The sequence below is a fragment of the Vanessa tameamea genome, chromosome 22 (assembly GCF_037043105.1).
Source record: "Vanessa tameamea isolate UH-Manoa-2023 chromosome 22, ilVanTame1 primary haplotype, whole genome shotgun sequence".
Classification (NCBI taxonomy): domain Eukaryota; kingdom Metazoa; phylum Arthropoda; class Insecta; order Lepidoptera; family Nymphalidae; genus Vanessa; species Vanessa tameamea.
Window position 1 is genome coordinate 7,147,741 of NC_087330.1, and position 14,879 is coordinate 7,162,619.

The 14,879-nt window shown below is 31.3% G+C and overlaps 2 protein-coding genes across 3 annotated transcripts in view; both read right to left on the bottom strand.

Annotated features, from left to right (window-relative positions):
- The window catches only part of LOC113397652 (torso-like protein), a 65,974-nt gene extending 62,448 nt beyond the window's left edge, over positions 1 to 3,526 (bottom strand). For both annotated transcript variants that reach the window (XM_026636073.2, XM_026636071.2), the window contains exon 1: positions 3,111 to 3,526. The gene's annotated coding sequence lies outside the window, so the exon portion shown is untranslated. The remainder of the gene's footprint in view (positions 1 to 3,110) is intronic.
- A 735-nt stretch (positions 3,527 to 4,261) lies between these two features.
- Positions 4,262 to 6,709, bottom strand: LOC135193927 (uncharacterized). Its single transcript, XM_064218457.1, has 3 exons — positions 6,657 to 6,709; positions 6,324 to 6,364; positions 4,262 to 6,242 (listed from the first exon to the last, which is right to left on the bottom strand). The coding sequence occupies exons 1-3, from the start codon at positions 6,669 to 6,671 to the stop codon at positions 4,343 to 4,345; spliced, it is 1,956 nt and encodes a 651-aa protein (XP_064074527.1). The 5' UTR covers positions 6,672 to 6,709; the 3' UTR covers positions 4,262 to 4,342.
- Between the last annotated feature and the right edge of the window lie 8,170 nt (positions 6,710 to 14,879).

A 14,879-nucleotide genomic window follows, 5' to 3' on the forward strand; every position in this document is an offset into this window, starting at 1 on the left:
TTTTTTGGTCACACTAACGTTTGTTGTAATAATAAAATCTAATGTCAAGGTCAAATTATGTTAACCGACGTCATCAGCTATCTTGTTTGAGCTTTTTTTTTTTCAATAATGCAAAAGTTTCGTAATTATGACACTTACAAAATAATACAGATAAACAATTTCGACTTTGATTTATTTACCGATTCATTCTAATCGCAGGTTTAATCGACGACCTCAGTGGTCGTGTAGTGTGTACACCGGTGTTCATGAGTACGCTACTCCGAGGTCCCGGATTCGAGTCGATGTAGAAAAAGTTCATTATTTTTCTATATTGTCTTGGGTTCGGGTGTTTATGTGTTGATTCAAAAATGCTTCATGTAAAGTTAACTTGAATAAAATATATTTGATTTGATTAAAGTCAAGAATCGGCTGTTTCTAAATCAGCAGTCATAAAATACATGTCATATAATTTTTATGTCAGTTAGTTTTAATTATATTTTAGTATTTGGTAGTACAATCTTGAGGTTTAGGCTATTTTTCATAACGCTATGATCCACGGGGGAAGAGTGGGTAGTAGATACGTGTTAAACGAGCGCAACCGCATGGGGAAGCTAGTATGTTCTAAATTAAATGTGAAAAATACAATAGAATCATTCACTTAACAATTACTTGAAAATCGGTGAGGTTAAACGTTTATGCAAAAATGACTTTTTAATATATAATAATTTATATGTAATCCACTAAATTTATTATTTTTACAGTTTATTAATAGACATTTATTTTTACTCTTAGTTTGTATATTTTGGGAAGAGGGAGGAGCACCCGGTGAGTGAAGTGCGCCACCTGATGATATGCGGTCGTATTATATATACAATTATACATCATTAGGTATTATATATTAATAGCGTGAGCCGATTTTTGTCCCAGTGATTATGTGGCAATAGCTGCATATAAAAAAAACGGTTTTGGTTGGTTTGTTACGAATTAACAAATAATTTCTTTTGAAAAATGTTATTGGCCGTTCAGAGAGCGGCGTTATGGATCTATAAGAAAAAAATTAAAAACGTAAACAAATTTAAAGTAATTTGTTTTCGACAAACTCCAATTCTAACTGAACTAATCATCATTTTGACGCCAAATGTAGATGAGTGGCCTGCAGTTTACAATGTACTGAAATCAAAATAAAACCTGTCATAGGTTTCGAACTTCCTAAAAATCTTTTGAATAAACGCGAAGTTTCGCAGGAGACCTTGTACATATTATTAACGTAAACATTTACCTTGTCTTTTTTTCTGTATTTTCTTTAAAACGTATTTACTAACGAAACGTAACGAAATATACTTGATGCGTATATATTTGTACATAAATATTCATTATAAGTGCCTATTATTGAAAGTTTATTTTCGTGATTCAAGTTTCAATCAACATAAAAACAAATATTAATTAATGTTAAATATTAAAACTTAACATTTCATTAAATGAAATAATCATTACTAATATTAGTATTATTTAGATTACTTTGAAAATAATAGCCACACTAAACATTATATATTTTTTTTTAATTGATATCGTGTATTTAGTATTTGTTGATATACTTATGTATAATTTATTGACATTAACTTTGTAAATAAAATGGTGGGAAAGAGTAACTAGTAACTACTGAGTTTATTTGACGACCTCTGCGGTGGAGTAGTGTGTACACCGGTTTTCACGGGTACGCCACTCCGATGTTCTCATTTCTCATCACTCTGGGTTCGATTCCCGACCGAGTCGATGTAGAAAAAGTTCAATAATTTTCTATGTTGTCTTGGGTCTGGGTGTTTGTGGTACCGTCGTTATTTCTGATTTTCCATAACACAAGTGCTTTAGCTACTTACATTGGGATCAGAGTAATGTATGTGATGTTGTCCAGTATTTATTTATTTGCTGATTCTTCTCGGTAGACTTTTTTCCAAACCGGTGGTATCTTAACTCAAAAGTGCTTTTAAACTAAATAGAATATTTTGATTTTGACGTCACAATATTCATCCGAAGTGAATTTATCATCTTCGAAAGTATAAGTATAAAAAAATCGTGAGTAAATAATTGTTCATTTAGCTTTGTTGTAATTTGTATTGTTAAGAGGTGACTGATCTTCGGGCAGTTGAAACTTTCATTTTAATTGTTTACAGATTTAATAAGTCAATCTTTTATCTATTTTAGTCGTTTTGTAGAAAATTAAAAAACTCAGTTGGTAGTAAATATGGTTTGGAAGATGGCGGTTTTAAATCAGTACATCTGAGTTTCCACATATTAAATTCGCAAAAAAATTATTAATTGCTCTTGTGCTTGGCGAAGAAGAAAAACTTCTTAAGGCAAACTTTTTGTGTTAAAAATATCCGTTACATATACATCAAACTATATGTATAAAGGCACATAAGAATATGGAGCCCCCTGTTGGCGAATAAAAAATGGACCAAGTACGAGTCAATTTCGTGCACTGATCGTTCAGTACCACAATATATATGGCGATATCCAGACTCGTACTTACCTGTTTTTATTATTACCTCACTCTAAATATTTTTCTTTAAACATAAGAGAATAAAATAAAATTTGTTTTAATGTAAATTGTAAGGGAAACAAATTAACCAATGTTTAATAGAATTTAATTCGCTCACGTAAGCGTTAAGTAGATCACAAACATTTCACGTCAAAACATTGTATATTTTTATCATTAATTATATCTCTAAAATACAGATCGAACGAGTAGAGTGTTCAAGGCTGTTGTGGCGAAAATTATTGCAAAACAAACCAATTTTATAATCAGTAGGTACATGGTTTAAGGTGTTAGTTGCGGTTTCAACCAAAACAAATGTTAGGTATTAAAATTTATAAATTAAATATATTTAAATACAAACATTATTTTAGGTTAATATTTGTATTTAAACCAAATAATATTAAAATATATTTTTAAAGTAAACAAATTCGTAAATACACATAGTAGGAATAACTGCATCGATTGCAATCATGTTAAATATATTATCAATAAAGATATTCTCAAGGGATGCACGATATAAATAGACAAATATCAACAGACCAACTTAACAGCAACTTAGCTTAAGTTATTTTAAGTAAGTAAAACATTTGCTTACCAGAAGTGCAATCCCATCAATTTTCAAATATCTATTAATACGGAAATTTTGTCAATAAGCACTAACAACATCCTTTCATAGCTACACGGGTTTTTGATGTTCCATTCACAAACTACAGGACGACGTAAATACCGCGAAATCACAGCAAATTAGTAAATTAACTTATATTTAACAAATCATAATTGTTAAACCGACGCGCAAGGCACCACAGACTAACTCGATTTTATTTCAAAGTTGTTTCATTCTTGTCACAGAAATCCAAGTAGCTTTTGTTTTTTAAAAACGACAGTTTCGATACCGATATATTTAGCGTAAAGGAGCGACACTCCAACTACAATTCGATTCGGTCACTGACTGCGAGTTGCGACTAACTGAACTCGAGAAGTCGAGACTCGAGTCGGCACTTGACTTGTTTGACTTGATTTTTTTGGAATGATTGAACTGTAGAATGTAATTGAATGAGTGATAGTCAAAATACTTAGGTACTAAATAATTTATTAAATTAACTCATAAGTAATTAAATGTAACCGAAGTAAGAATTAATTATTTGAAATGGAAAAAAAAACATAATCCTTAAAATAATTAATAAGTATATTCGTTTAAAGGCTTAAAACTAGGAGCGTCATCTTGTGTTCATTTGTGGAACTAGATTACGTTTTTGAGAACCCCAACAATTTACAACTTCATCGATAGATGGCGTGCGTTCTTAAATAATAAAATAAAAAAACATTTTATAATAGTATAGCTTATATTCAATAGATGGCGCTATATCAATAATACATATAATTATTATCTTGGCATGTTTAATTTCCAGTATAACGAAATCATTATTCCTTTTTATAAGTATTTTCGTTATATGGGGCTATAAATCCTAAGGTTTTTTAAAAAGAATTTACAGAAATACCATAAGAGCTGTTATTAGAAAAATGTTTTATTTTGATTTATATTTAAACATCTGTTCAAACGAAACGGTGCAAAATCTACATTTCTTCCTCGGATTCAGATACGATTACAAATATGTTAATTATTAGTTATTTTAATGGCGCTCTTTGTACTCTAAAGTTAGTGATTCAAACATGAAAAGTAAGTGTAACCTGTATATGTACTTTTAGACCAATTTCAGATAATCGACTATGAATGAAATATAAGTATAATTGCTAACATTTTATTATTAATAAAATTTGCCATAAAAGTACAAGATATTAGATATTTATTTCAATTTAATTTTAGAATCAATCGAAAATCTGTGCCGATCTGCCCTTGTTTTGGACAATTACGCCACTGCTTACTGCCGGTTTACCTCCAATAATCTTTAAATCCAGTGAATCGTCATGGTCTTCTATTTTATTATTTTCTAAATCATCAGGCAATATAATGGTCTCTATAGACGGGGTACTTTCGCTGATTATGCCACTCTTGATCGAGACGTCTTTCACATCGTCCTTCATAAATGTATTGAAAAGATTTTTGGTTTTTGGCTTTAAGTAAACTGACGTACGGGTTTTGTCTAATAGTAAATTTATTTTGTCTTTGTTACATTGATTACCCCGACAATTTTGTTTATTTCCACGATACTTTCCGATATTACAAAGTTGTTTAGTCTCATGTAGTACTTGTTTAAAAGTCTTTCCCAAAGGTACTATACCCAAAATTTTTGGTGGATACGTTAGAGTTACAAGAACTGCTTCTAAATACGGTAATTTGTGCGGTATGACACATTTTTGCGCAGCTACTAATTTATTGTATTCTGTAGGATCTCCTAATAAAATTGGACGTAGTTGAAGGTTAGTTAAATCTAAAAAATTACCATTGGTATCAACTAAATTGCCATCTTTGTTTACAATTATTCCGTTTTTATGTAACGCATTCAATATGAACGATCTTAATTCGTTTTTATTTATCGCTTGTGATTTCGAATGTCTGTTTTGTTGTATTAATGCGATTTGTTTCTGAAACCACATGTCGAATCCTTTTCCAGGCAATGTATTTAGCTGATTAGAATGTTGTTTATAGGGAGTATAAATTGCATCTTTTTGGGGGCGAAAGGGAAAATTGTCTGTATTACTTACATCATCTTTATATTCTTCAACTACATCAGGGGTCGGAACATTGATAATATCATTAAAAAAGGAAAACTTATCGTCTTTGTGGTGCTGCTCTGAGGGCCGATGAAGATTTTTATTAGGTGTAAATATAACTGGTAGTTTTAAAAAAAAATTACTATCACTTTCTGGAGTTTCAAAGTTTAAATTTTTATTGTTTTCATTAAGTGGGTTTCGTATATTCGGCATATTATCAAATGGAAGCACTTTTACTAAATTCTCATTCTTTCCAGCGGGTTGAAGTTTATATGCGTTCAGATTCGCATTTCCTAGTAGATCATTTGTACTTGGAAAATATTGGTGATTTGGTACATATTCAGATACGTTAGGTATATCAGGTGTAACGCCTGGTAGTCCAAAAATCATTCCGTTTCCACTTGTATCCGGTGAACTAAGAGCGTCAGATATTGCTGGGAACGTTTTATCAACATCGGGATGAAATGAAATACGATCGTTTGAATTTGGAAATTTGTTTTCTAAATTAATATTAATGTTATTGCCTGGTTTAATTAGTGGCGTTATTCGTTTTCCTGGCAAGAATGTTATCTCATTTTTGGAAGGATTATACATTTCAGGCATAACACCTTCTAGATTCCCAATAATAATTGGTTTATACGGAGAATTAATATTAGATGGTTGAGTGCTGTCAAAAACATTTTGCAAATCTGGTTTTGGTTCAACATTGGGGACAGTTAATTTTGAATAAATATAGAACAAATCAGCAACTCTTTCTGTATCAATTAGATCTAGTACATCATCGTCGTCGAGTGTAAGATCTGGTAAGAGAATTTGTTTTTTTCTGTTTGGGATGTATACAATAACTTTGTTATTTTTATTTTTATACAAGTAAACGACCAATCTGTCTGGTTCACCATCAAATGAAAGATTTTCTGAAACATGAATTCCTTGAGGACTTTTCGGTAAACAAAAACATTCTTCAGTATTGGATACATCCGTTTGACCATTGTCATAATTATCATAGTTGATTTGTATGCTACCCGTTGGGTCAAAACCGATCGATTTTGATTCTCTGAAATAGTCATTATATTGATTTTCTAACGTTAATATTTGAAAGCATAAAAATACAATTAAAATAACAAAATTTTATTACCTCGTGCATCCTAATAAAACCGCCAATAAAATTTCAAATATCTGAAAAATGAAATTGATAAAAAAATGTATTAATATTATAAATGAGAAAGTAACTCTGTCCGTCTTTCACGGCCGAACCACCGAACACATTTCATGAAATTTGGTATTAAGCAAACTTGAACCTAAAAGAAGAACAGGGGCTTATTTATTTATACCTAAAATCAGACAACATCTAGTAAAATAATATATCAATAAATAATGGTACTAAATTGAATATCTTTTGTTATATAATATGCTAGGGATTTAAATTTTAATATAACCCTAAAGACAAAAAATATGTAAAACACGATACCTTAATTGTTTTCATATTTTAAAGTCCTAAGCAACACTATCAACCCAACTGACTTAAATAACACCCCGCAATTATTTATAATAATGGCAAAATTGCAATTAGTCAACATGAACAATTAACTGAGACAAATGAAATTACTGAACGTTAAACTAATATAATTAAATAAACTTGTGAAACAATATTTTAATGACTAGAGTATATTAGTGTTAATTAAAAAAAAATATTAATTAAGCCGTTGGATGCATGGATGAGATTACCGTTATATAAAAATATATATTTGAAAATGGAATTGTAAAATATAAGGCGATCATTTTTGTAGAATAAGCATAGAATGATTTTAATGTTATATCTCTTATCCTTGCCTTCGGAACAGTCTAGGCCGATGTAGGACGATTGCATCATCATAAATGTCTGTATATTAAAAATATATTTTCCTGTCTTGATATATTGTAACGATAGCGTGAGAAACGTTATCGTGAAGCTATAGCTTTTCTGTTGCTACGCATAGTTACCTCCATGTTGTTCTTGAGTCTCTTTGCTTCGTTTATGGTTGGACTACGTGACCTCTATCCGCGGCGAAACTGCTTTGCTTTTTCAAATAAAATTATAATAATTATCCTTTCGCTGGGCCAAACATTTTATGTAATAGAAATCGTCAATGATTTCTTATTCTGCAGCAAAGAAGAACTTTTGAATTTCTAATATCGTTGGAGATTATTGACCTTCTTTGATAAAAGTATTAAAAAAAATAAACTAAGTACTGGTTGTTTCTTGAATCAAAAATACCTGTCATTTAAAAAGTCAATCAAACCAAAATTAACAAAATGTTCGTCCATGTATTTAGCAGTTTTTCGAACCAAAGTGCTAAAATGAGGTCTTATCCTGTAATTTCAAATATTTTTCAAAGGAAATGGCACGAAACTGGTCTTAAATCTATATTAAGAAACAAGAGTTTATCGAGCCTATCTGGAACACCCGGCAGTGGAGCAGGGAAGGGTGGTGGGGCTGGAGGAAGTGTAAGAGAATCTGGTGGAGGTCTTGGACGGTATGGAGCTGCACAAGAGGAACAGTTCTTCTTCAACAAACAAAGGGAGCAGTTGGAGAAGCTCAAGAAGAAACTGAAGGAAGAAAAAGCAGGTGAATTATCCCAAAAGAAAGAAAAGTAAAATGCTCATTTTATATATAAATGTTCAATGACGTACAATACTTGTATATACATATAAATGTTTGACATTTTAAATAAAAAAAAAATTGTAAACTTATTTATAAATTTAATTATTAATTTATTATTTGAATATAATTAGCTCTGTTGCCAGTATGTATTATCTATCATTATCTAAATTCTTCATAGCCCATTTGAAGTAAATAAAAGCCTGTATAGGTCCCACAGGACTTCTCTCTTGAGGATAAGGTTTTAATTTCGGTGGGCCAGGATTTTATTCAACACATGGACGTTTGTTCACGATGTTTTCCTTCACCGCCAAGCACTAGATAGATAATAGTAAGCGCAAATTGATAACGTGGAAATCCGGTAGATGTAGCTTAAGTTGTAGATAAACCGGACATATATTCCACAATACCAAGTTTTGCTGTTTAGCTCGTGAATTGTAGCTTTCAGAATATGTACTGCATTGAATTTAACAATTTGTCTATTCATGAAACACCTTTTTTAAATTAAATATAGGATCTTTTTAAAACGTACATCATTTAAGATGTCACCTACATTTTAAAGCATGTCAGATAGTAACAATGTCAACAAAAATTGGTAAATTCATTATTTAATCTTCATAATGAATCTTATATTATAATTTGGATATTTAAGTAGTTTTTGAAGAATGATTAATGAAAGCAAATAATATGCCTAAACAAATTCCACTTCGATATATACATTTAATTGCCCGAGATTATGGAAAAAGTATTTCCATTATAGGACCTTTAACTATCCAAAGTACTGCCAGGTACTATACAGAAGGTTCAGGCAAAAAGTCATCTAAAGAAGAACTAGGCTCAGTAAAAATGCCCGGTTTCGTTCATCCACAAACGATACACGAGGAGGGTCATTTTACTCAGAAAGCAAAACAGCAATTAGAGGAATTGAAGAAAAAAGTGGACAAACCCGCGATAGAAAACACGGAAAGGAAAGAATAAACGAAAAGTTGGTCGACGAATGAAACTGTTTGGACATATTTGATTATCAAACATTGGTATCTAAACGGGGTAAAAAATTATCTTCACAAAGTGAAATAACCATTATTATAAAAAATCGCGTGAAATCAATAATACTTTTAGTTATAATATACAAATCGGAAATATATTATCATTAATCTCTATCCAAACATATTTAGACAACCAACAAAGTATACATATCAAAGGACCGCATAAATAATAAACTCAAATTTAGGACGTGAAAGTTCAGAGGCACTTGCTCGGATTTGATGTGAGCCCTTAATCTTTGGTTAAGACTTATATATGACCTCGATGTCATTAAGGTTCGTTTGATAAAAATATCAAAAGAGTAAAATAAAAAATGGATATCATGAATAGTTTGACCTTTGAATAAAAAAATTGTTTGAAATGTTCAATCTGAGATTCGTTTTGAACATCCGCCTGTAGTCGAGTCAGTTGTTTCTACAATGTCGAAATTCAATTCATAATAGGTTGCACTCTGTTATGATCAGTTCTCATACACTAGTGAAATGCTCGAATCTGATATTTAACGAATATTGGTGGTGTCCGTCCAATAGTTCAACCGGTGATACTTTGTGGTTGTGGTGTGACAAGAACTAGACTCTCAGGGCCACTCCCTTTAGCAGTACATACATTCATTTACTAATATTAATTTTAATGCAACTAACGGAAACAAATTATATTGAAATATTGTATATGTTTACTGGGCAACATTTAATATTAATTTCTTACTGTAAAAAATTGCCAGCAAGTGATATTGTTTAAAAGTTAAATCAATAAACTAAAGTAATTATTAGTTTTTTCAATGTGCGTGTACATCAACCTTCATGTAATAAATCTGTTGGATAGTCCAATGTATAACTTTTATTCGGTTGTAAACCTTTTTTTCTATGATAAATGTAGGAGGACGTACAATTTGGTCGCGTGGAAAGTGGTCACCACCGCCCATAGACATTTGTATGTAAGAAAAGTTTAAAATTTCTTACATAGACTATACGCCACCAAATTTGGAAAATAAGATGCTATGGCCTGTCACCTCCGCATTTGTGAAAGTTGCTTGAGAAAAGAAAATAAGAGAATTAAATAATTGACAATTCGAGTTTAATTGTATTACTGCTTACCGTCCGACATTACACGGATACAATCCGGGTCTATGTATATATTTAGATTGAAGAACAAACGTAAAAACAAAAATTCTTGATTTTATTCGGCTAGAAAAGTTGATTATGTCGGCTTTTCTCTACTACAATATGCATGTATTATACATATAAACCTTCCTCTTGAATCACTCTGTTAACTGTTAAAATCGCTTTAAAATCATTCGCGTATTTCGGATCTACGCGCACAGACGACGGGAAGCGACTTTGTTAAATTCTATGAAGAGATGAGTACAAAAATTTTAATATTTTACAATTTATTGTCATTACATAATAATAGCAATTAGTCTTCGTCGTGGGAACAGTGTTTGCATTAGATTGATTTAGTGCATAAAGTTTTAAATATTTTGTGACATGAAACAAAGTATTAAATAACATATTCAAGGAAAATATTAAAAAACAAATGTTAATAGATGGTATCACGAAGTTTATTTAGTTGATCAAGTTGCGGGGAAGTGATTGTAGGGAAGACAGTGAGATCTCACAGATTGGCCCCACGCTGCGCACGTCATACGCGGCTTCTGGGCACTTGCAGTTGCGCTTGCGCCGGTACCGTTACCAAAAACAGAATATGTTATTATCTAAATATAATGTAATTATAAATTAATGATAATTAACCTTAAACATTGATTAAAATCGTCACTGTCCGTGTTTATTTTAAATTGCAAATTTATTTATTTAAAGTAACTTATGTAACGCGTTTCCAAATTGAATAATATTTAATATTAGTATTCCAATAATATGAAATTAAAATGTGCTTTATATTCAATGGAACTCTTACAAACATTTCAAAATCCTTATTTTAGAAGATTAATTAAACGTAAATTTACTTTGATTCGTATTGTAGATATAAACAAAAAAAAATGGAAAGGAAATCAATACTTATTCTTTATTTTTTTGTCATCGGTACCCTGATCTTAGTGACAGTGAGGTCCAAACCTGAAGCGGTGTACCGACCCGTCCCGTCTCGTCCGGACCATGAGGAATGTGCTTGAAATAAATCAACAAACTATATTATATTGTATAAAGTTTTAATTGATCACGCTGTATAATAAATCAAATACTATGACTCAATTTTGTAGATTAGTAATTTCCTAATTTATTTTAATGTTAAAAGATTCTCAATAACAATCACGCTATGGTTATCCATAGCGAATGATTATCGTTATTAAATGACTATTTAATATAGCAAATTGAATTATAATTTTATTAGTTAACTTAATTTCATTAAACTTAACGGATATTCTTATAGCTGTGGTAATTCCGCGTTAAAAATTAAATCAGATATATGTTAATTTTCTCTGTTAAGAGGTATAAATATAAAATAAATTAAAACATTAATATAGCCAATTATGGCTACTCAGAACATATATCACTCATTTAGGCCATTTGACCTTTAGGCCAGTTCTGTTATTGTGACGTGAGTCTATTATTTATTCCCTAGACAATGAAAAGAACAGTCCAGATTCTCGCTAAACGTACTCAAGGTCTCATAGTCGGAGATACACAGCCGACTCCAAAAATATCTGATTCGTAATCTTATAATCGCAATAAATTCTGATGCTTTGGTCTTAGCAAAATCTTCAATGAGATTCAGTGCCGTTTCGACTTCGTGAGAATATCAGGCGTCATTGTAATATATTCTGTATGTGTTCTTGTCCACAAGGCTGTTGAATATAAATACCTAATGAATTAAATATGGTCTAATATTTAAGAAAAGTAACACCTTTACTATGTGTTTCCAAAATATTAGCTAGTATGCGTCTGGCAATTATTAAATGTAATATTTTATTTTATTTAGATACAAGATAAAAAGATATGACAAATATAATTTATACCCTACGATAGGGAGGGAGGGACGGTCTACGAGTAAAATACATTCAGAAGATGATCATGTTCCGGAGATGACCCCTTATATAAATACAAACAAATTTTCCCTCTTTATAACATAAGTGTAGATATAAATTTATGCTGTTTAAGGTTAATAAGCAAATACATTTCTACAATTGTATCTTAGTCTGATTCTTCACAGTATATTCCTCTTTGATTTTGCAATTTCGATCGCACCAGCTCATCTCCAAAATTAACTTTGTCCTTTAGGTAAATTAAAAGCTAAGAAAACAATAAATAGAAGTAAAGAATAAATATGTGTTCGAGGTAAACATTCACAGTAGTTATTAGTAACAAGTATTATTGTCGATGAAAGGTACCGCCTCTTTTATAACGCCGAAAGTGCTTTACAGAACGCACTCAGAACTTTAGGGTTGCTTAGTATTGGGTATTTTAACATTAATAAAATTTTCACGTGTCGACTCACACCAAACTCTCTGAAGATTTGATAAATTTTTCGAATACGAATAAAACGTCAGTGGGCCTTCTTCGTCAAGTTTGTGTGCCTGTACTTATTTCCTACGTATTCACCATTTATTTGGTACGAATATGTGTCAAAACTAAACCTACCATGAGTTATTTACTTTGAAAATGATTGGAATAAATTCAGTCATTTTACCATGATATGATGTTCTAATGAAAGCAGAAGGAAAGTAAAGCATTAAGAAAAGTAGCCACTGTTAATATGGATACTGCATTTTGTATTCATTGAGATGTTTTTGTAAATTACCTTGCTAGTCCAGCAAAATAAATTAAATCGTAATGGAATAAATCTACAATCTTTGGTTAAGATATTTTCGTAACACATAACTGATGAGTAATTGATATCTCAAATGATTGGCAACCCTAAGCGTTAATTACATGAGTTTCAATTGATAATAATTAACTTCACATTACTTTCTCCGATGAAAGAGATTCATTGTGAAAAGTGAATCAACAGCATTTGTTTTGTAGCGATTCAAGAGTAGATTTTTCTTTGAAATTGTCCGATGTATGTTCTTTTACATACTTAATGTTGATTGGAACGTAATTACAAACATATTCCATAAACAATTTTGTTTTATTTTCCGTATCGTTGTAATAGTCATCGTCGTTCGCTTGCTCCACATTCTCTCATTTATTTAAGGCTGATGCCGTATCATGGCAGGTTTTCACTTGCATTAATACTCCTTAGGAATTGGCTTTGTTTGTATGTATCACTTGGTGGTAGGGCTTCGTGCAATCCCGTTCCAGTAGTAGTAGTAGGTACCACCCACTCATCAGATATTCTAACGCCCTCCTGTTCCAGTAGTAGTAGTAGGTACTCATCAGATATTCTAACGCCCAACAGCAGTACTCAGTATTGTTGAATTCCGGTTTGCAGGGTGAGGGAGTCAGGGAGAGGAAGGATCTTAGTTCCCAAGGTTGGTGGTGCATTAGTAATGTAAGGTATGGTTATGTAAGATTATCAAGAGCACTATATAAAAAATAATATTGGCTTGTGATACGACAATTCTATTCTGGTAGCCACAGTATCGTTGGGTTATGAGAAAACAATTTTTTTGAGAACTGACAAACCAAAAATTTATTTAATTGCTGATTTATTAAAATGTCAGTTGACAATATATATATATATATATATATTTATAATAAGCTTGTATTGGGTCGAAATCAATAAGCGTAAAGGTCTGTTACCGAATTTGGTTACCCAAACAGTGCATTCTAGCGCACACTGGCGACAACAGCTCCGGCGGTACGGATAACTCAAAGGTTGGATAATGTATGGATTATCCGTCAAAGCGCCGAAACCTCCCAGGACGAGTGGCAAATTCCATTTGTATTGTTGTTGATTTTGTCATATACGCCGATGACGGGACAAAGTGTTTTGTTGTTAAATATCGACTAAAACTTATATACAAGTAACGTTACAAATAAAATATTACAATGAAACATTACAAAGAAAATTATCCCCAATGAATTTGATTGTTTTTTATTCCTATAATATATGTATATACTATATTCTAACCTTTATTTAAATAATATCATAATTAACTTAAAGCATAAACTCTGTATACTGAAATGATGCGTTATATAAATATTTTACTGTATAACCACTAAACTGAAATATTGTCAGTTTAAAGATTTTAATGTAGCGTCAACAAAAACATGTAATCTTGTTCAACGCATCGTCGCTTTACAAACAAAATAGATACATATATCTGACAATAGAATTCTTTTTCTTTCAAAATAAGCGCAAGGCATGTCAACTGAAGGCGTTTTAGTTACATTGCTCAAAAAAGATTCAAAATCACTGAACGGTACTGAAAGCATCTTTCTTCATCCCGTTTATTATATAACATTTTGATAAAACTTTTTTAATTATAATTTTTTCGAATATAATATGTATTATTGAAGATTTAAGAGGAAAATTAATTAAATCTTGTTTGGTTCACAGCATGTATGAAAAGACTAGGGAATAGAAATATCTTGGAAGTAATGGAAAAATATGCTCAGATGTCCATAATAAGTATGTCAAGTGACTAGAACACTTGAATCTTAACTAATTGTCAGTTCAAATTTGGTTATCATGTGTTTAATTTGTGCTTATATCGGACATCTGCAGATGATTCTGCTTGTATCGGACGAAAATCTGTCCCACCATCACCATCAATTGTGATAAGCTCATTATCTTCTCTTAGAAGTAAGAGAAGGCCTCTGCCTGGCTAGGATTCTTAGCTTTTTAAACAGAAAATGTTAATTATGTTTTGAAGATAAAACACGATTTCAGGTTGTTTCATCCAGTTTTAAAATCAAAATCAATTCATGCTTACTAACCGTTAAGTCATTTGCATCTCTGTCAATTTTTACATCCACAACACGCGCTGGTGGAATACTCAGACCATGTTATCATTTTATAGAATTCGGCGCCATTTTTTTCAGTGAAGGCGGCAAAGCATCGTTTTCAACAGCCAATATTGCAAGGAGGTTTTAAGCAGGATTTAAACATTGT

What these genes read in the sequence shown, in the direction of transcription:
- LOC135193927 (XM_064218457.1), bottom strand. An exon ending in GTTTTATTAGGATGCACGAG is followed by an intron (nt 6,243 to 6,323) that starts GTAATAAAATTT and finishes TGACTATTTCAG; the next exon opens with AGAATCAAAATCGATCGGTT.